The 22,244-nt window shown below is 31.7% G+C and overlaps 1 protein-coding gene across 2 annotated transcripts; it reads left to right on the top strand.

Moving 5' to 3' along the window:
- The first annotated feature begins 15,445 nt into the window (after positions 1 to 15,445).
- Positions 15,446 to 21,100, top strand: LOC130967491 (electron transfer flavoprotein subunit alpha, mitochondrial). Of its 2 annotated transcripts, none has more exons than XM_057892372.1 (8): positions 15,446 to 15,646; positions 15,720 to 15,908; positions 17,317 to 17,528; positions 18,845 to 19,005; positions 19,276 to 19,431; positions 19,555 to 19,607; positions 20,663 to 20,803; positions 20,884 to 21,100. In XM_057892372.1, the coding sequence occupies exons 1-8, from the start codon at positions 15,557 to 15,559 to the stop codon at positions 20,959 to 20,961; spliced, it is 1,080 nt and encodes a 359-aa protein (XP_057748355.1). In that variant the 5' UTR covers positions 15,446 to 15,556; the 3' UTR covers positions 20,962 to 21,100. The 2 variants fall into 2 exon arrangements, with proteins under 2 accessions (XP_057748355.1, XP_057748353.1); XM_057892370.1 differs by having other exon boundaries at positions 19,273 to 19,431.
- The last annotated feature ends 1,144 nt before the right edge of the window (positions 21,101 to 22,244 follow it).

The following is a 22,244-nucleotide window of genomic DNA, read 5'->3' as shown; positions in this document are numbered from 1 at the left end:
TTCTAACATTAGGGGGAGAGAAGAAGATTCCTGAAAAGGAACTTAATTGGAACGCGTCATCGTTGATGCATTTAGATCCTCGATAAGGGTAATGTGAACTAGAAGTTCAAAAGATTATACATTTGCAAAGAATAGCAAATGAATTGCCTGATGCATTTTCCGATACAAAGAGGATAACCAAATCTTATATACTAGCGAAAAATGCTCCAATTCGAATTGATGTCCCAGTAGGACAAGTAGCCACTGAAGCAAATTCACGCCAGAAGCGTGGCAGGCCTATCGGTTCCAAAGACAAAAATTCTCGAAAGAGAAAAGAGGTAAATATTATTCCTGTTGAAAAAGACATAGTAGAGACACCTGTAGTTGTCCAAAATTCTGATATAACGCCAGAAGACGTTCAGGTACCTAAAAATTATGAAAATGACGAGATTTCGATAAATTATGTCTTTACAGGAGAGAAATGGGACCGAAATAAGACAATTGTCAATGAAATATTTGCATATAATGTGGCATTAAATATCATGCATGAAAGTAAGGATCTTGAGCTAAGATCAGTCGAAGAATGTCGACAAAGGAATAATTGGCCAAAATAGAAAGAAGCCATGAAGGCTGAATTAGACTCACTTGCAAAATGTGAAGTCTTTGGACCTGTAGTCCGTACACCTGAAGATGTAAAACCTGTTGGATATAAGTGGGTATTTGTGAGAAAACGAAATGAGAAAAATGAAGTTGTGCGCTATAAAGCCCGACTTGTGGCACAAAGTTTTTCACAAAGGCCCGGTATAGATCATGAAGAAACGTATTCTCCTATAGTGGATGCGATAAAATTGCGTTATTTGGTCAGTTTATCTGCATATCATAAACTGCATATGCATTTAATGGATGTGGTAACAGCCTATTTATACGGCTCATTAGATCGGGATATCTATATGAAAGTCCCTGAAGGACTAAAGATATCTAAACCATCCAATGAATATTCGCAAGGGTTATACTCAGTCAAATTGCAAAGATCTTTATATGGTCTAAAGCAATCTGGACGAATGTGGTATAATCATCTTACTGAGTATCTGGCCAAAAACGGATTCAAGAATGATGATATATGCCTGTGTGTTTTCATAAAGAAAACTGCTTCTGGATTTATTATAATTGCTGTGTATGTTGATGATTTAAATATCATTGGGACTCCTGAAGAGATTCCAACAATTATAAAAACTCTAAAAGAAGAGTTTGAGATGAAAGATCTTGGAAAGACTAAGTTTTATCTCGGCTTGCAGATCAAGCATATAAAAAGTGGGATCTTTATTCATCAAACAACATACACAGAAAAGATCTTGAAAATATTTTATATGGATAAGTCACATCCATTAAGTACACCAATGATCGTAAGATCTTTGGATGTGGAAAAGGATCAATTCCGTCCTAAAGAAGAAAATGAAGATATCCTTGGTCCTAAAGTACCATATCTTAGTGCCATTGGAGCGCTGATGTATCTTGCTAATAATACGTGACCTGACATATCATTCGCGGTGAATTTACTAGCAAGATATAGTTCCTCTCCAACCAGAAGACATTGGAGTGGAATCAAACAAATCTTTCGATATCTTCATGGGACGATTGATATAGGATTGTTTTATCCCTATGGATCCAAGTCACAACTAGTTGGCTATGCAGATGCCGGATACTTGTCTAATCCACATAAAGGGAGATCTCAAACAGGATACCTGTTCACATATGGTGGTACAGCTATATCTTGGAGGTCCACGAAACAGACGATTGCTGCAACATCCTCTAATCATACTGAAATACTGGCGATTCATGAAGCTAGTCGCGAGTGTTTTTGGCTGAGGAGTCTGATTCAATATATTCTATCATCATGTGGACTGATTGATCATAAGATAGCTCCAACTGTCCTGTTTGAAGATAATACAGCATGCATTGCTCAACTTAGGGGTGGATACATCAAAGGTGATAGAACAAAGCATATTTCTCCCAAATTCTTCTTCATTCATGATCTTCAAAATCAATGGACAATTGATATCCAACAGATTCGCTTAAGTGACAATCTGGCAGATTTGTTCACAAAGTCACTCCCAAAATCCTCCTTTGAAAGATTGGTACATGAGATTGGGATGCGCCGATTTCGAGACATTAAATGATGTCGGCAAGAGTGGGAGACTGTACTCTTTTTTTCTTGGTCAGATTTTTTCCATTGGGTTTTTCTTGACAAGGTTTTTAATGAGGCAGTCCCCATCACAAAGGATATTGTACTCTTTTTCCTTCACTAAGGTTTTTCCCACAGGGTTTTTCTTTAGTAAGGTTTTAATGAGTCAATAATCCTAAATGGTCATCCAAGGGGAGTGTTGTGATAAGAATGGGACGTGGATGCCCATTTCCTATATGAGACTTACATTCTCAAGAGAGAATGATATTAATGAAGGTGGAAAATTTTCTTCCTACATGCTTATAAATAGAAGGTTAACCTCCGTTGATGTTACACAAGCAATAATAAAAACTATAATAATTCTCTCTCTCTCTTTATTGAGTGATATCTCTCTCTTTCTATAATATATATCTCTCATATATATATATATATATATATATATATATATATATATATATATATATATATATATATATATATATATATATACTACTTCATATAATAAATAAACACATATATGAATCATTTATAGTGAGCTAATTATATTAATACTAGATTTTTTATTTACACTTTCTTATTTCATATTTATTATATCTTTCTTAATTATTTATTTTATAACATCAATAACTTATTTAATATTTTTTTTCCTTAAAATCTTGTAAGTTTAGTAGTTTACCACAACAATTTTCAAAGTCTTACTGGTCATATTACATTTTTTTTAATTAGTACCTATTTTCTTAAAATATTCGAGAAACTCTTCTGTATTAAAATAAAATATAAATTAATCATTTTTTCCAAAAAAAATGTGATACAAAGATTAGATTGTTTAAAATTAAGGATTAATATGTTTAATATTTAAAAATTTTTTTTTTATAACTAACTTGAATTAGTTTAATAGCTGTCTAGTAATTAGTTTACTAGTCCACTTAAATAAATATAAAGATTCAAATTTTATTTTGTACATGTAGCAATTTATTAGCCAATGATAAATTTTTGAATAAAATTTAGATCTACAATAAATTAGTATTTGACTTGGTGGATTGGGATACTACAGAAAACAAAAAAAACCTTTTTTTTTGTTTAAAAGGAATTTATCTTAAATAAAAATTGTTAAAGATCAGTTTAGGATATTAGTATTTTTAAAAAGAAATAAATTAATATTTAAAAATATAGACCAATGGGTTACTAAACTAAAAAAATTAGATTGACGATTAAAAATGATAATAAAAAATAATAAATTTTGATGGCCTTATAACATTTCTCATTTCATATATATGAATATATAATTTATAACGATGATCTCATTTGTTTTCATAAATATTGAATTGAATAAGTTATTATTATTTTTAATTTAAAATTAAATAAAAATAAATTAAAGCTGGAGATACTAAATTCATGGATTAAATATTTTTTTCATATGATATGAGGATTTAATCATATGTTTTGGTTTGTATAAAGATTCATTCAAGGTCTCTTCTCTGCATATGAATATAGATTTAGTAATAAATAAAATTTACCATGGATATAATAGTATGAATATTAATTGATTAATTTTGTTATTAATAGCCAATGAGTAATAGCTCAAATGGCTCCTCATACTCAATTAAGAGGTTGATGCTTGGTCATAAACTGCTACTGATAGTAATGGTTTATATATATTGGGACACGTACGTAAACCGCTGAAGGCAGCAGCGGTTTATGTTAATTAGAAAAAATGTTTGTTTATTCTAAATTAAGTTACAAAAAAATTGAGAGGAAGAAAACGGAATATATATTTTTTGCGATCATATGATTTATATGAATAAAAAATGAAGTAATTTTTAAAAAAAATGTATATTTTAGTGAATTTTTTACTAAAAATAAATTATTTTATCATTCATGAATTTTAGAAGGGATGAAGATAAAAAAAAAATAGTCTTAGTTTATATATTCATAAGTACTCACTCTTTGATTTGCTATTTAGTCTCATTTTAATAATAAATACAAATAAAAAATTATTACATGCATATTTATATTTTTTATTTTATTCATCAAAATTATGATACCATCACTCTTATTTATCTAATCAATCAATTATAAAATACACATCATTTTTATTTTTTGGCATAAGACAACAAAGTTGCACAAATAAAAAAATTCATTTAGCTAGAACCTTAAATACAAATTAGCAGCAAAGAACACAACCCATGTTTCAAACTCTCCGAATTTTCTTTGTATGGTTGATATAAATAAAAGAGAATGAAGTGATTTTTAAAGAGAAAAATATGATTTAGTGAACTTTTGGCAAAAAATAAATTATTTTATTATTTATAAATTTTAAAAGAGATGAAAATAAAAAAAATTAGTCTTGGTTTATATAATTTAATACTTTGAGTACTGTATTTTTTTATTTGTAATTTGGTCTCACTTTTAATAATAAATACAAATAAAAAATTTATTACATGCATATTTATATTTTTTAAATTATATTGTGAAATGATAAATTAAATTTTTTTATTTATGATATTATTTAAATAATATATACCATTAATTATTTGTTTTGTAATTATTTTTTTAGATAAAGATTAGTTTTATTATTTGTTTTCATACTCAACGTAAGCTGCTGTTGTCTCCCGCGGTTTACACATGTCCCAATACAGCCAGTAACAATTTATAGCCAAGCATCAAAAAATAGAAACCGCGACAGCCTTTGGTTTCTGTGTTCCCTCATTCATATGTAATTCGCGGCTGGTTATAGCGGATTATATGTTTCGGTAAACCGCTACTACCAGTAGCTGTTCCTATAAATATATGAAATAATGTATTTGTGTCTTTATATTTAAAACAATGCAATTGCATAAATTTGAGGGGCAAATAATTTATTTATGTAAATTGTCCTTAAATATATTTTAATATGTTAACACACTAAAAAGAAATTATATATTAGTAACTTAGTATGTATAAATTATAATGTGTATTATAATATATTAGTAGCAATTAATAAATAAGTTTAAAAAAACAATAAAAACTATAAATATATAAATAATTGAAAAGTTATTGAAAAATATATATAGGTTTGGATTAATGTAAAAAGTAACAACTATAAAAAAAATTTATTTTGACTCTTTTTATGGTAATAGTAACAATTGAATAAAATTTTTAAACAATAAAAATTATTAAAACAAGACTTTAAAACAAAATAAAAGATGAATTTTTAACAAATTATATGATTGTATATGTTAAAAAAAATACTTCAACATTTATTTCAAATGATAAATGAATCATTTTAGTTATATGAAATATCACATAACAAATTTAAAAATATCAAAATCTTAAAGTATGTAATTGAATATTAATTTTTATATAATATAATTAATAATTTTGACTTATATACTATAAATTATACTTTGTTGATTTTTTGTTATATTATATTTTAATTTATTTTATATTTTATTTGACCTCTTTTATAAAATTTTTGAATCTGCTACTGTTTATTATACAAAAGAATTATTGTGATTTTTTTTGTTATTTGAATATTTTTTTCGTGAATTTAACTTTTTAGTTAAACAAAAAAAAAATTGACAATTGCCGATATGAATAGCTAAAATCATACTTTAATATCAAAATCACTTTGGGAGAAAACATTGAAAATTGTAATTTAGATTCTTTGATCAAGTTTTAAATTTTTGTTTAATCTTGCACTGTCTTAGGAGTAATTATTTTTTTCTACCATTAAAATATTTTTTGGAGATAGAAAATTGATAACTTTTTTATGGTATTGAGTTTGGAGTGAAAGATAATTAATAGATTATTCTAAAGATAAATTTAATACCTCAAAACAAATATCATTTGGCATATCACTAAAGAAATTTATCTGATTTTATGTAAATTATTATGTATTGGTATTATGAGTAAAAAGTTTAAGTCCATAACAAATGATAATATTTGAGGCTCTTCTCATTCATTACTGAAAGTATTAAGCATTAATATTTAAATACAAATAGACTAAATAGGTAATATAAAGATGTAAAATATGTTTTGTTGTAAAGTGTTCCACTAAAAAATAAAATATCAAATACAAGGAGACTTTTTTTTATTTCATGAAAAAACTCATTTAAGACTATAATGGCATTGATGATATATTAGATTTTGTTACAATAGATGGATATAGGGATTTGTTTTTCAATAGGAATGTTAGTTGATGAGATAATTGATATGTAAAAATTTTTGTGTCATAAGATGTAAATAAATATATAGACTGCAAGTTAAAGAATTTTATCTATAGACTCAAAAAAAATTTGTTATTAGTAATTTATAATTTATTAAATTATTATTTCATATGATTTTTTAAGATAAATGTAGTTGATGAATATATATCAGTTCAATGAGAATAAGTATTTTTTTTTACTATTCTTGTATATCAGTAACATGTAAAATTGTAATTAACATTATATACTCAATTTTAAGAGAGATAAAAATAATCTTATTAGATGCCTTAAAAAAATTATAAAGTTTAAAAGTGTATAAAATTTCTTCTTTTTCAGTATTAATTTGATGGATATCAAGTCAGTATACTTATAGTGATTGTATATATTGTTAGTATTTTTAGCAAAAATTTGAATAAGTTAAGAATGAATCACTAAATAGTATAGTAAAAAAATTTTGTTAGAATAAAAAAATTACATATTCACATATATGAAGTCAAAAAATAAAGTTAGAAATCATTTGGTATTCTGATTCTGATTTAACCGGCAGTACCGACTTAAATCTATCCGGCACTGCGAGTAAGACAATTAATTATGAGTGAAGAAGGCTAAGAGATTATTATTCAGAATTCGAAGAAGTAAAAATATTTAAAATACAAATTTAAACACTAATTTTAAAAAATTTGGCTCAAAGTTGGATTAACGAACTGAACCGATTGAACCGAGTCCAAATGGACCCAAGTCCACGTAATTCACTCCATATAAGGCTTGCAAACAGTCTTCTTCCCTTTTCCCAATTCATGAAACACGATGAAGAGAAGTAGATTGAGACAAAACCTAACAAAATTCCTGTTTTTAACATCGGCCATCTATATCTTCCAATGTTTCTCGTAGCAAAATGGGACAAATATCTGAAGTTCGGCCAGAGAGAATAATTTTTTAGTTTAATTGACAACTAAAAAAGAGTTGTGTTAAGAAACTTTATAAACGAAAACTTACAAATGGATGAGATGCTAACTTTTTCATGTTCAGATACGGGAAGAACATCTTGTAGTCTTGAATATCAAAGCGCTTGTTTATTTTTTACTGTTTGAACTCGCCCTTATGATTTTCCAAAGCCATATTCTGCTTTGTATAACGCCGAAAGTAACAGTTATTACACACAATACATTACATACATACATCAAAATTTGAGCTTACTACACCTTACCACAATATCAATGGGAGACAATAAATTTGTCCTTCAAATCTTTTTATTCTTTTTTGTTGCGAAGAAGACACATTGCAGTGACAATCTAGGAAAACAAAAAACTAAAGTTATTACATACATGGCAGAATAACTCATAATAAAATTATTAATGTTATTCTAAGATTACCTGAGCTTCAATATATGTATTGGCTTTTAGAGATGCAAAGTGCACTTTTGTTATTTGCAGTGATTATTGATGGTTGAGGATGCATATTACATCCCACTCATTAATGCTTCCATCTTCATAGGTCAAATATTTGTGGTCTAGAGAAAGCATTTTTCTTTAAGGTTGCCCGAGACTTCGCTCCGCCTCGCAGGAGTTTTGAACTTGTCAACAAAGCGCTCGGCGGGCTGCACCTTTTGGCTTGGGGGGACTCTTATGCTCAGCAAATTTTAGCACCGCTGCAACCTCAGTGGTTACAACCTACTCCACCAGCTCTTCTAAATCTTCAACCAGTATTGGGCTCTCTTGAGTTTTTCCCCTCTCAACTGCCGGCCGACCCTCCTAAGTTAGTGTATCTTCCTAACTCGATTCACTAAAGCCAAGGCTGAACGATGGCGCAGAAAATTCATGCTTTACAAACGATGTTGTCCTGACAATTATCATTAATGCAGCGATGTCTTGAGGGGGTGGATGACTACATGGTGACATATAAAATAGTATAAGAATAGACAAAAGATATTGAAAGGAAGTTATATTGTGTATAACTTACATTTTAGAAGGAGTTGCTGGCTCTGTGATGTGCTTTCAGCAGGTTAATGGGGTTGTAGAGTGCTGCAGGATTACAGAAAAGGAATTAAATGAAAAAAATCCAACTACACCTCAGTTCACAAGAAATACACCTCAGTGTAAAAGACATGTAACCAAATATTATTCCTTATGCATTAATTGTTTCTTCTCTAAATTCCTCCCTGGGAGACTTTGCAGGGGTTGGTAGATTCTGCAGAGGGCTTGATGCTCTTGTCTCTAATGGAGATGCACATATTTAAAGTGGAATTCTAACAAAAACAAAAATAAAAAATTAATAAACTTTCTTAAAATAGAAGATTGGAAGGTTGAAAGTAAGTTGGAAAACTCACACGTTGAGCAGTTCAGACTACGAATGTGTCTCTTTTCGAAGAACAATCATTCCTTCTTGAGTCGGGTCACTAAATGATTCTTCTTGGTCCCCCAATCTGAAATACACCGAATCATCTCAGAATACACCTCAAGTATTGAAGAGAAACACATCCTCTGTTTTATGAAAATTTACATAGATGAAGTTTTTTCTTTTTCTTCATACTTTTTTTCTTGAATAAATCATTAAAGAACATTTTTTTTTCTAAAAAAGATATATACAAAATCAGAAGCAGAACATGGTAACATAAGAAATAAGAAAATGTTTATAGAAACAAAAATTACATGTTATCACTTGGTTTATTTACACTGCTTTGATCTGTGTATGTTTAGAAGACAACATCATTTTCACTTTTCAAGATTACATCTGGAATTTTAAGGACAAAATAAACAACATTTAGTAAAACTCAAGTAATTAATTACATTAAGATTTATCAAATAAATGATCTTACATTTGAAAAGAATCATAGTACGCTTTCGTGGAGTAGAGCCCACCTTGTGGTATATCTCTTCTCTTTTCTTGCATCCTGGGAAAGTAAACAATCATCAGCAACAAAAACACATTAAAATTATTAATATACACCGAAAATCAACATATCCTTGTGCAGCCTTTTCATTTGTTTTTTTTATTCTCTAAAAAATTCTTGTATTTCTTCAGTTCTGACAGCAAATGCAAAAGATTATGTTAACAAATAAAATTTTGATGAAAAAGAGAAGATAACTTTACAATGTATCTTACACTTCATTGGATTCAGTTTCTTTTTCAGAAGATGAATCCTCAATAATGTGCTTTCTTTCTCTGGATTGCATCCTGAAAATCAAAGAATTATCAATCAAACAAACACAAAAAAATTGATAAAATACCCTTGAAAGGAATGCATTAGGACTTTGAACTCTTTTTTTTCAATTTTTCTTTTATTATTTGCTCCAATTCTTTACTTCTGACAATAAATTAGAAATATTCTATTAATACAAAAAATTTTGATATAAACAGAAAATTTAGCATTCCAATGATAATTTGAGAATCTTACTCATCATCAGATTCACTTTGACTTTCCGAAGAGGAATCCCGAACAATCAGCTTCCTCTTTTTGGATACCATTCTGGACAGCAAACAATCATGAGACAAAATAATACTTACTTTTTTGCTTTTCTACTTGGTTGTTTTCTTGATTTTGGTGGTCCTCTAAGTCTTGTTTAGAATCAGACTTAGAGGAAGTAGCACTATCACTTTTCGATAAAATATCATTCTTTTTTGTATTTTTTTTGTTTTTCTCCTTCTTTTCTTCCTTTTTCATTTTCGTTAATTTCTCTTTCAACTCTGCCCTCTTGATGATGCCTTGAAACAAATAAAACATTAGTTTACATCATATACATAAAACAAAAACATCAAAATTAAAGAAAAAAAATTTGTTTAGTTGCCATATGACCCTTAGTTTCAACTTTTATCCTCTCAAGCAACAACTCCCTAGTCTAGTGCATCACCTATGACGGTCCAGGGATTGCATCCGCCCCCTTGGTTTTGTTCTTGGATTCGTGAAAGTATACAATCATCAGAGCATAGAGGCAACGATCAATAGATTTTTTTTCAAGACATGCTTAGTTATGCCCTTGATAAGGAAGTCGAGGATATGACCACCCCAAATTCCACTCCCTTATGGTGTCCACACAAAAAATCAGAGGCTTGTGGACGGGAGAAATCTTGTTTATTGTTGTCGGCAACAAGAACGCTATTTGAATGTAGAGGATGAACACCCTCTTGAACGTATGCCGATATTCGTCACTATCAACACCAATCTCCATCATCAAGTCCATCAGTTGCTTCAATGTTTTTCCTTGGAAGCTTCTATGAACTTCCTTGTCCTCCTCAATAAACTCTTTAAAATTAACTTTGTTTAGAAAGAGGGCCCTACAAAAGCAGCAAAACAAGATCAACCATTACACTCCAATTCACTTAAAATACACTGAAATACCAGTCATATACACCTCTATTTTTTTTAATTACATAAGATAATATGAGTTCAAAAGAATAGATTATAAAGAATGTAAGTATAACAGTTTTGTGTAATCGGTTACCAGATGCATTTAAGCTAAGGGCAACTCCTATATTTTCAGGGTTGATGGTCAATACACCATATTGGGTGTCCAATTTGTTTGTTATCACATTAAAGGAATATGCCAACTCCTTCAAGAGCTTATGCGGCACATTCATTGCGAGAATGTGCATCAAACCATCAAATTCCAATTCTTGGACGATGGCATTCTTTTCTTTACTCATGTTTTGGAACTTTTCATTCAAGAGTCTTGTTGAGCATCTCAAATCATGAGTTTTTGGTAAACAAACAAAACGAGAATCATTTAAATAAGTTATATTTATACAAAAAAAATTGAGTTGGTCTAAGATATATGTGCTTACATTGTATTTTGGTCCAGCAAGGTTCTTACTTGCCATATTTACTATAAGGAATAAAAGAATATGGTTAATAGATCACAACATCACCAGTTACAGTCGAATTCGCTTGATATACACCGAAATACAAGCCATGTACACCTCTAGTATTTTGTTGATTAATTACATGACATAATCTGAGTTCAAAATGATATTTAAGTCAACCAAACATGGATAAAATGACACCAGAAGCACAAGGACAATATTCTATTTTTAGTTATACTAGGGATAGGACAACAGCACCAGTTATAGTTGAATTCACATGATATACATTGAAATACAAATCATATACACCTCTAGTATTTTTTAGATTAGACGACATAATACGAGTTCAAAATCATTTTCAAGTCAACCAAATACGCATAAAATGATACCAGAAGCACAAAGATAATATTCTGTTTCTAATTATACCAATGATAGGACAATAGCACCAGTTTCACTCGAATTCACATGATATACATTGAAACATCAACCACATACACCTCTATTATTTTTTAGATTACATGACATAATATGAGTTCAAAATCATTTTTAAGTCAACCAAACATGCATAAAATGGCATAAGAAACACAAGGACAATATTCAAGAACAACAGTACCAGTTATAGTCGAATTTACTTGAAATACAACGAAAGTTTCTATTTATACAAACTCAGTTCCAAACATACAAACATTCACAAAACACATGAAAATATACGTTAAACTATACGAAAAATAGTAAGTAAAACGGTTATCACCGATTGAACAGTATGACGAGAACAATAATATCTATTTTAAATCAAGAATACATAATGAATCTACTTAATAAATAGAAATTCGATTACATAGTTTTCGTGTTCGAAATGAGAAAGAGAAAAGTAAAAAACCTCGACGATTAGTGAAATAATACCTTGAACAATCTTTCATCCTTTGTTTTTGTGTATTTTATAGAGATTTTGAAGTTTTCTTGTTGATTTTCTCGAGTTTTCGCGACGATTTTGACAATTTTTTTTAGAGATTTTGAGCGTTGTTTGAATCTTTAGGGTTGGGATTTTGATTGAGGAAGAAGAAGCAGCGTCTTTCATACGCTCGTATACGTGAAGGTTATTTCTGTTGGATTTGACCCAACTTGTATAACTTGTAAACCAAAAAGGCGTGTATGTATAGTAGGCCTAATAAAAAACTAATATCATTGAGTCGAGTTGATTTTAATCGGGTAATTGGACTACTTGTAAACACCCTTACTCTTTGTTTTGAGGGACCTGATTTTATTTTTGTTCTATGCAATATGGACTAAATCCCCAAAATGGTCCCTCAGATTGGGCTCCTGCACCAATTTCACCCATGAGTTTCCAATTGCACCATTTTGGTCCTCAAAATTGAACTTCGGGAACCATAAAAGTCCCGAAGCCTATTTCTGGCCTGAGTCAGCAAATCGGAGTGCTGATATGGTAAGTGGCTGCCACGGTGGATGTTCCATACAATGTCATTTAAGGTTTTGGTGCCTAAGGAGAGTAAAACGTCACTGTTTTACATGAATGAAGAAAACAAAACGTTAGAGCCATATGGGTTTTGATCACTCACAATCTTCTTCTTCCTTTCTCTAACACCGAAACACTTAGACTTCCTCTTCCTCTGACAATGGTGAAGGCTTAGTGTGGTGGTTTAGGGTTTGCGAGTTCAACAGTTTTGCGGAACTGCTAGTGTCGCCGTGGAGTTCACAGTGCCGTTATTGAGAAAACACCATTGTTGTTGTTATTAAGGTGAGTACACAGTGCCCTTAATTTTTTTTTTTTACAATCATAGCTTGATTTTCAAAGGTTTAGTTGGCTTTCTGTTTGTTTGTGGTGGGGTGTTTTCATCATTGATAAAGGTTTATGGTTTCATATATTATTCTGTTAGGATATGAGTTTTAAACATGCTCTATTTTTGCCTAATGAAACAGAGAAACGTTTTTTTTACCATCCATGAAATGCAATCTGTTGATTTTTGGGTTGTGACCGTGGTCATTGAGTTAATGTGTACAATTTTTATTTCTGATGCAGATGAAAAATCTAATTGACATTATGTTCCATCATGGGGGTAGCTTTGAAAAAAATGAAGAAGGATGGACGGTTTATTCTCCTGATAAGAAAAGTTGTTTGGCTGATATTGATGAAGATACATTAGATGTTTTCTATATTAGGAATTACTATAAAGATCTTGGGTATGACAAGATAAAGAAATATTAGTGGCTTGTTCACCAAAAAGCTTAATGATTATTGAAATAATGATTATTTATTTGATTTTGTATGTGTGTGACTAACATTGGTTAATGATGATGATATATTGATTATTAACTCTTGAAATCAGGAAGTTTGCATGCTGTGGATCCTCTCCTGTATAAAAAAAATTGGATGGTATTCAGTGAAAAATTTCACCCTTCATTACTCTCTCTCTCTTATTTATTTATGGTCACACTTGTAGAATTAAAGGTGAGAGATCACACTTTATTCTCTCCAGTGACAAAAAAAAATGGAGAGGATCCATTTCCATAATAGCATAAGCAATCATTTATGAGTTGTTCTTGAAATCAGTTTGGTGAATTTTATTTAGGTTGAATATGAACTGATTCTGCAAAATTGGAATGGGACCATGTTGTTTGCATGATGTAAATGTCAAGGTCTATTATGGTGAATCAGCGTGAAAGTTAGAGACGGTTATAGTACATTTTTTAAAAGTCAGGGTCTATTATGATGCACGGGGTAAAAGTTAGGGACTGTTATGGTGAATCATTATGTGTTCTCACTCAACATGGCTATGCTATCTCAATTTCTGTTACAGGGTCTGATTCCAGCCATGAGAGAGGTGATGCCTAATGTGCATCACCGTTTCTGTGTGTGACATTTGTGGCGTAATTTCAACAAATAACAGAAAGACTTGGAGTTAAGGGAATTGTTGTGGGATTGTGCACGGGCCACTGCGTACCAGGAGTTCAAGGAGTTAATGGATAAGATTAAGAGGCTTAATGAGGATGCCTGAGCATATCTAGAAAAATGGCCAGGGGATTCATGGACAAGGTTAAAGTTCAGTCACAAGCTGAAGTTGGACTCTATTTGTAACAACGCATGTAAAGTATTTAACTCAAAGATAAAGGAAGCACGAGGAAAGCCAATCATCATACTGCTCGAGGAAGTCAGAATGTTTGTAATGCACACAATGGCTAAAAATAAGGTGAAGCTGAAAAATCAAGTGAAAATATTACCACCAGTTCTCAAAAGTAGGCTTGAGAAGGTTAGGAAGGAGTCTAAAAACTGGCATCCAATTTGAACTGGTGATAATGATTATGAGAAATTCGAGGTGCATGGTCATCCTACAAACCATGTTGTTGATTTGTGAAAAAGACTCTGCACTTGATGTTCTTGTCCAGTTCCTGGTTAAAGAGGAGCGGCTCAAACTCACTACTACGTGACTAGCACCACCCATCATTTGTCACAAGAAGAAGAAGAAGAAAGAATACAGAAGTGGAAGAAGAAGATGAAGAAGATAGGGTTTACATTGGGTTTATGGTTTATAAATGGGAGTAGGGACTATATTGGTACAAATTCACCAAATGTCCACGTCATATAGTCGTTTTTACATTCACCGTGGCAGCTATTTGCCAGATCAGCACTCCGATTTGCTAATTTAGGCCAGAAATAGGTTTAAGGATTTTTATGGTGACCGAAGTTCAATCTCAAAGACTAAAATAATACAATTAAAAATTCAAGAGTAAAATTAGTGGAGGCCCAATTTCAGAGACCATTCTAAGAACTCAGTCATGCAATATGGATGATAGGCGACCAGTATATATAAATCGGCTAATTTTTTTTTATATTGTGTTGTTATGGGTGTTTTTCATTAATATTATGATGTTTTGGTATAATGCAGTAATATGTGATAAAAGAAATCGTGAGTAACGATTTCAAATAAAACAAAAAATTAAAAAAAAAGTTAATAGAAATCGTAAGTTACGATTTTAAATAAGACAAATAAAAAGAAATCGTAAGTCACGATTTTAATTTTTTAATTAAAAAAAATGTGATTTATGAAATCGTGAATAACGATTTCTTTTATTATGCAAATCGTGAGTAACGATTTATATTATACATCACACTTGTGAAATATATCCATTTTAACTCATATCAATGTATTACATTATTTCATTCATCATATAAAAAATAATTAACGTATATAAATCATAATCAATTAATGATGCATTAAAGATAAGAATAATTCGATGTGAGTTTTTGATGAACAAAACTAAACCAAATCAGCATCCGTCAAGGTTGGGGACCCCCATACGGCACAATTTTCCGCATATTACTAAACACGTCATTCATTGTAAGCACTAAGAAGTCATCACCATCCATCTTCTTCTGTGTGTTCGAACAGAGCCAATGGCAACAACTCGCATGATCCTCAGAGCAATTAAGAAACGCCCCTTTTTGTTCCCCGCATCATCCCACTCCTTCTCCTCTTCTCGACACGTACCACTCCAATTCAGTTAGTTTTTGTTTCACTTTGTTCAATCCATGGTGCTGATTCTTGAACTGGGTGTAGGGAAGCACGCTGGTTGTGGCGGAGCACGATAGTGGCGCCGTGAAACCCCATTCTCTCTCTGCAGTTACGGCTGCCACGTCACTGGCTGGTCACGGTAACTCTTCCGTTTCGGTTCTGTTAGCTGGCTTGGGTCCTTCCCTTCATCAAGCTGCTTCACACGCTGCTTCTTCTCACCCTTCAGTCTCTCAGGTACTTGTTGTTATTATTATTATTTGGATAATTACGCAAGGAGCTTCTTCAGATATGGTGGAAAAATCCTATAAACTAGGCGATTTGACTTCTTGAACTTAATTACCAAATTATAGTGCTAACCTCACAGTTATGCTTAAGGAATCCAGTTTCTGAGTTTTGAATCATAGGGTTTTAGTTCCTTTGACCAGTAGTTAGTTGAAGGGGTTATCGGCATTTCAGATTGATGTATTCTTTTCATCCTTCTATTGCCAAATTTTGAAAATTTTGGTTTTGAGATTACCCTAAATTGATATTAGAGTAAACAGTTAAACACCCAATTTGGTTTAGTATTTTAGATCACACACTTTAGTCTACAACAAATTTTTATTCTCTATCCTTGAGAATAACTCTCATTGGACATATTGGTCCTTGAGTCATTTTTAATCAATTTTTTAATATGCATGCTGAACAAAATAAGCCTCTAACGAATTTTATTATAAGACAATTAGGTGCTCAAAAAATACATTCTAAGACAAACTAGTTCCCCCTTCAAAACTACGCAAAGACTAATCCATGCGACAGAAGTAATTTTTGAGAACTTTTAGAGAATAAAAATTTGTTGGAGACGAAAGTGTCCAATCTGAAATTCCTTAGGTTGCGTTTGGAAAGGAGACTTAGACTGAGAGACAAGGACTAAATTAAGTTTCTGTATTGTGTTTGGTATAAAATGTACTGGACTGAGACACTGAGTTATGTCTTAGTATCATGTTTGCTTTAAGATAAATATGGAGACTAAGATTTAGATTTGGAATTTGAAAAGTTAAATGAGAGTGTTTTTAAAAAGAAATGTTATTAAAACTCCAGTCCCTCTCCAGAAATTTCAGTCCATTTTGTCCCCACTTTTTGGAAGTATTGATGGGACTGAAATTGTGTCTCAAGACTGAAATTTTAGTTTCAATCTCTGGTCTCCAAACACAATACTTAGTCCCTGTCCCTAGTCTTGGTTGCAGTCCCAGGAAACAAACACAGCCTTAGGGATCAATTTGGATGTTTATTCTTGATATTATAATTGGTATTGTTTAGATTTAGATTTGGGGAAATCAGCATATACTGTGCTTTGTTGTAAATATTTAAATGGCTGGTATTATGTTTTGATAAAAGAAAAAAGTTCTGTTAGATAGTCAACAACCAACATAAAAGTTTGTGGAATCTTCATGACGTTGATTGCTGATTGGATGGTTTATAATACGACGGTATGATCTTATTTGATCCATGGAGCCAACTCCACATTGAGAAGAGGCTAAGTTGTCTAATGCTTTTGATATATGGGTGTTCATATCTTAGTGCATAGAGCATTTGCCTTGAAGAAGATTGGATGGACTTCAGGATTTTGATTATTGTTTTGGGAGTGCAACTTGTGGTGCAGGTGCTCATAGCAGATTCAGAAAAATTCAAGAGCCCTCTGGCAGAACCATGGGCAAAACTAGTCCATTTAGTCCAGCAGCAAGGGGGTTATTCTCATATAATTGCTGCTTCAAATTCTTTTGGCAAAAATATCATGCCCCGTGCAGCTGCCCTTTTAGACGTTTCTCCAATTACTGATGTTACTGGAATTTCCAATGCACAGACTTTTGTGAGGTACATTTTTGTTGTGTTTTCATTTTAATATTTACACCACTTTCTGTTTATTGCATCATTCTTTGCTGATCAAATATGAAAAATGATCATGATTCAGCACTACTGTTGGATAATCTTGTATTTGCTTTGTAACATGGAATGGAATTGTTGTTACCTTTACTGTATATTCCATGCCCTTGTATGTTTGCACATTTGTCAAATCCCTCAAAAGGGTATTGTTTGTGCTATTGACATTTGATGGATTAAGCTATTGTAATGAGAGAGGCATAATAGCTACAGCAGATTCTGGTCTTCTCCTTGCAGTAACACTAGGTTCTTATTGTTGATCAGACAGCAGATCACCTTGTTTTGCAGAAGAAACTGTTTTATTTGTTTTAATTACAGTCTATTAGTTTAAGGCTTTCAGAGTCTTAATGCTAAAATGCCGTAGATCCATTATTTTCTTAATCATCATTGTTATCTTATTTTATGAATCATTGGGAAGATTGATTGCTCAAAGTTTATAGAAATGCTTGGAAAATCATGAACAGATATTCTTCTATGCTGTCCTTAGCTATGAACTAAGGCATGTTCTAGTTTGTCCAGAATTTTAGTATTATACAAGCTTTTCTTCAACTCAATTTCTTTTATTTATTTATTTATTTATTTATTTTCTTCCTTCTTAGCTTATGTACTTACTTATTTTTTACAAGAACTTATTTGTACTTGCAGATCTAGTAATAATATTGAATCCAGAGTAAACAAAAACCTTTAAAACAGTATTATCTCATGATTTAAGAGTTCAGATTTTAGGAAGTTAATGCTATTAAAGCATATTTGCCATTGCCGGCTTCTGGCTTTGGATAATAAGTCATCAAAACATACGTGAATGCATGATAGTCGTGGTTTTAGATGAGAAACCAAAGTGATATACCGGTATAATGGACACGGTGTTCATGGATATATAGGAATATGTTTTAGTGCTTGCTAAAGGCTTCCTAAAGAAAGATTTAGTGTAGAAATAGAGAAATTCTAGACATGAATGGTTTGGAAAGGACATAAATCAATTAATCTTTTCACGAGTTAATATTCGTCTAACTCTCTTTCTGCTATCACCGTTGTTGACCTCCTTACCTATGCTTATTCTTAAAACTAGTTTGCACATCGTAGGATATATTAAAGAGGCCAATAAGAATGGAATTGTATTTTTTGTGTATGTAAGTGTGTTGTTTTACTTGCTAATTTAATAGTAGTGTTTGTATATGTTATTCATCCATCTATCATCAAATGTTGGTTTTTTTCATCTGACTGAAAGTAAGTTTTTAACTTCATCTCAGGCCTATATATGCTGGAAATGCACTTTGTACCGTCTGCTATACGGGTTCCAATCCTTGTATACTGACGATTAGATCCACATCTTTTCCTGTTCCCCAGAAATCAAATGACTCAAAAGCTGAGGCTTCAATATCCCAGGTCAACCTTTCAAACTTCGATGAAGGTTTGTTTCCCTGTTTAGGATGCATGGACATTTTGTTTTATGGGAAATCGAAAAAGCAAGATTGGGAATACAGTACTCTGTCGTTATTCATCTGCTGACTATATAGGTATTGGTCGGATGCTTCAAAGAGCACTGGATCAACTGTATCAGGGATATCGTCCACAGCCATTTAAATCTATTTGATCTTTTACAAACCTATCAGATTTTGATATTTAATCGTATCCCTTATGGTGAGATGAGCTTCAATTATTTTCTTTTGGATTTCAGCAGATCTGAACAAGTCTAGATATATATCTCAAACTTCTCAGGATGATGAAGGACCAGATCTTGGAAATGCACGGGTTGTAATTACCGGTGGCCGAGCACTAAAGAATGCTGAGAACTTTAAATTGATAGAAAATTTGGCCAAGAAACTTGGTGGTGCTGGTATTATACTATTATTATTCTCTATATACTTCTATTATGGTACTTTTTATTGGATATTCTCCTTTAGTTTAAAATCGCTTCATCATTGCCAATCCTAAATATGCTTTGTTCCATCTTGTGCAGTTGGTGCCACACGTGCAGCTGTTGATGCAGGGTTTGTCCCAAATGACCTTCAGGTGACAATTTTACTTCCTTTTATATTTAAACTATGCTGGGTATGACCAAACTCGTAATTGAAGTTTGTTATTATGATCCTAATTTTCATACTGCTCTGTGTAAATGAGATGTGCTTTTGAAGGAATTTAAGAGTAGAAGATTGAGACTACAAGCCTGCATTGTAAGAAAGAGGGATAGGAAGTTCTTATTGAAATATTGGTCGTGGAAAAATTGTGTTTTATTGACATGGATTCTACTGGAGAAGGCTTTCAAGGCAACAATTAGGAGAGTGGACTAGATGGATTGTAGTCCCATAACTAGAACTAAAAGGAGACCTAATAAAATGATTCAAATATAGTGGTTAAGTCATGGATATGCCTACAAAGGAACACTGGTATCATTTGATCCATGTAGCTGGCTCCACGCAGTGAGACTAGGCGTAGTAGTTTTTGTATTGATATTGATTCTCTCAGTTGTCACAAACAGTGATTCACTGATCCAGTAAGGGTTAATGCTCCTCAAAACTATTCAACTCTCCAAGACACACCAAAAAATGTTGAGACACCTTTCCTTTTCACAACCTCCTTTTTTTTTCATTGTCTAATTCGTAAACCCTCTAACTATCACTGTCAATCCCACTAATACGTGCTTCTCCCCTTTTCATGGCGGCACATGTTTCCGACCCTTTTACTAATCTCTCTTCTCACTTTTGTAATGATGGCTCTATCCTACCAAACACATTAAAAGGCTGTGAATATGCTTTCATTTTGTCTACCAGGCACCAGCAGTCCTTTTTGAATCTCATGTTATCTTTTGCTAGTTACAGACTCAGCATTTTTCAAAATATCCTGTCAAATATTAACATCAGATAGTTGAAGCTGCTGTTTTAACGTGATGCATACAATAGCAGCAACAAAGTTTCCTAGCTTCCTAACTTGCAATTCAATATCTATGTAATGATATGTCATTTGGAGGATTTGGATTCCTATGTAATTTCCTTTGCATTAAATCTAAATGGTCATAGCAACTTTATCATCAATGCATGGACTAATAGCTAGGGGAATGTAACATGTAGGTAGGGCAAACTGGGAAGATTGTTGCCCCTGAACTCTACATGGCTTTCGGTGTATCCGGAGCTATTCAACACTTAGCAGGAATGAGGGATTCTAAGGTTATTGTTGCCGTGAACAATGATGCTGATGCTCCTATATTTCAGGTTAGTGCCTCTTTTGTGAATTTGAAGCTTTCTATTTCGTTTAACAGTGTTGTAATCTGTGTGATGTGTTAAATTTTCAGGTTGCTGATTATGGACTTGTAGGAGACCTATTTGAGGTGATACCAGAGTTGCTAGAGAAGCTTCCTGAGAAAAAATAAAGCATGTAACATGCATCAGTATGAACTGTGCACTTTCTAAATGTATCATCTTATAACATTTAAATTGCTATTATTTTTCCAAAAATAAAGAAAATGAGGTTTATTGATGAATCTCCAGAATACTAGACTCTTCTCTTTTCCTATTACGGTGGATTCAATTGATGCACTAAATCATCTAGCATTGATCAAAATCTGAGGATTGAAGTGTAAATTTAATAATATATCTATCTATTCTTAATATATAAAAGTAGATGGATAAGTTTATTCACGTTACTTTTAACACATCTTTTTTCTCCTACTAATGTCATGTCAACAACATTGCTTATTTGGCAAAACTTTAGAATTAACTACTTAATCTTTGCCAAATCAATTATTATTTCCAAATCAACAAAAAAATAAAATATACAAGTAATAGAAATATATGCAAATTAGGCTGCAAAATTACCATTACCAATGACAATAATTAGAAATTAATGGTGTCTAACCAAATTTATAACCTACAAGAATCTATATCCTTATATTTATTATATCTTACTGTTATAAACAATACAATAAATTTATAACCTCAATAATTAATTTAATTTTTATAAATTATTCATTAAATGTAATAAACATCTATATTACAAATGTCATAATAATCTATTAATCATAATAAATTTTACATTACAAATATTCAAATTCCATAATATTTGAACTATTTATATAAGTTTCTTATCACTATTTCTTCAAATAACATCAAATTTAGCACAAGAAATTTATTTTCGGGCAATTCACTGAATTAAATAAACTGGCCATCAATATTACCAGAATACACATTTTGCAAAGTGGATACCGAAATGTATTTTTTTCATAAACTATATAAACCGCGACAGGGGTATCACAGTTTACAAATGAACGTAATCCGCTACAGGGGTGTCGCGGATTACGTTGGAAGAAAAATATCACATAATCCGCGGTAGGGGTGTCGCGGTTTATACTTTAGTGTGGACTTAGTTCATTTTTCATGGAGGATGAATTTTTGGATAAAAGTTTGGTTTGCAATTTTTATGTATAGCGCAACATAGGTTCCTGCTTTGATTTAATTGGCATTAGTCTCTTGAACTCATAGAAAAACCAACAACATTAGAACACCTTAACTCAAGAGAATCACAACTACATAGAGAATCGCTAACAATAACAACGTCACCGTAAAACAAACAGCAAGTACAACTTTACTTAACAGTAAGTACAACTAAAACAGGACAAGAACACAAATAAGGAAAGAAAAATGTAAGCTAATCATG

The sequence above is a fragment of the Arachis stenosperma genome, chromosome 3, assembly GCF_014773155.1.
Source record: "Arachis stenosperma cultivar V10309 chromosome 3, arast.V10309.gnm1.PFL2, whole genome shotgun sequence".
NCBI lineage: Eukaryota > Viridiplantae > Streptophyta > Magnoliopsida > Fabales > Fabaceae > Arachis > Arachis stenosperma.
This window is presented reverse-complemented; position numbering and strand designations above follow the sequence as displayed.

Coding starts and splice junctions, on each gene's coding strand:
- LOC130967491 (XM_057892370.1), top strand. CDS start 15,557: ATGGCAACAACTCGCATGATCCTCAGAGCAATTAAGAAACGCCCCTTT. Junction 17,529..18,844: donor AATGCACAGACTTTTGTGAG/GTACATTTTTGT, acceptor ACTTCATCTCAG/GCCTATATATGCTGGAAATG. Junction 19,006..19,272: donor CCTTTCAAACTTCGATGAAG/GTTTGTTTCCCT, acceptor TTTGGATTTCAG/CAGATCTGAACAAGTCTAGA.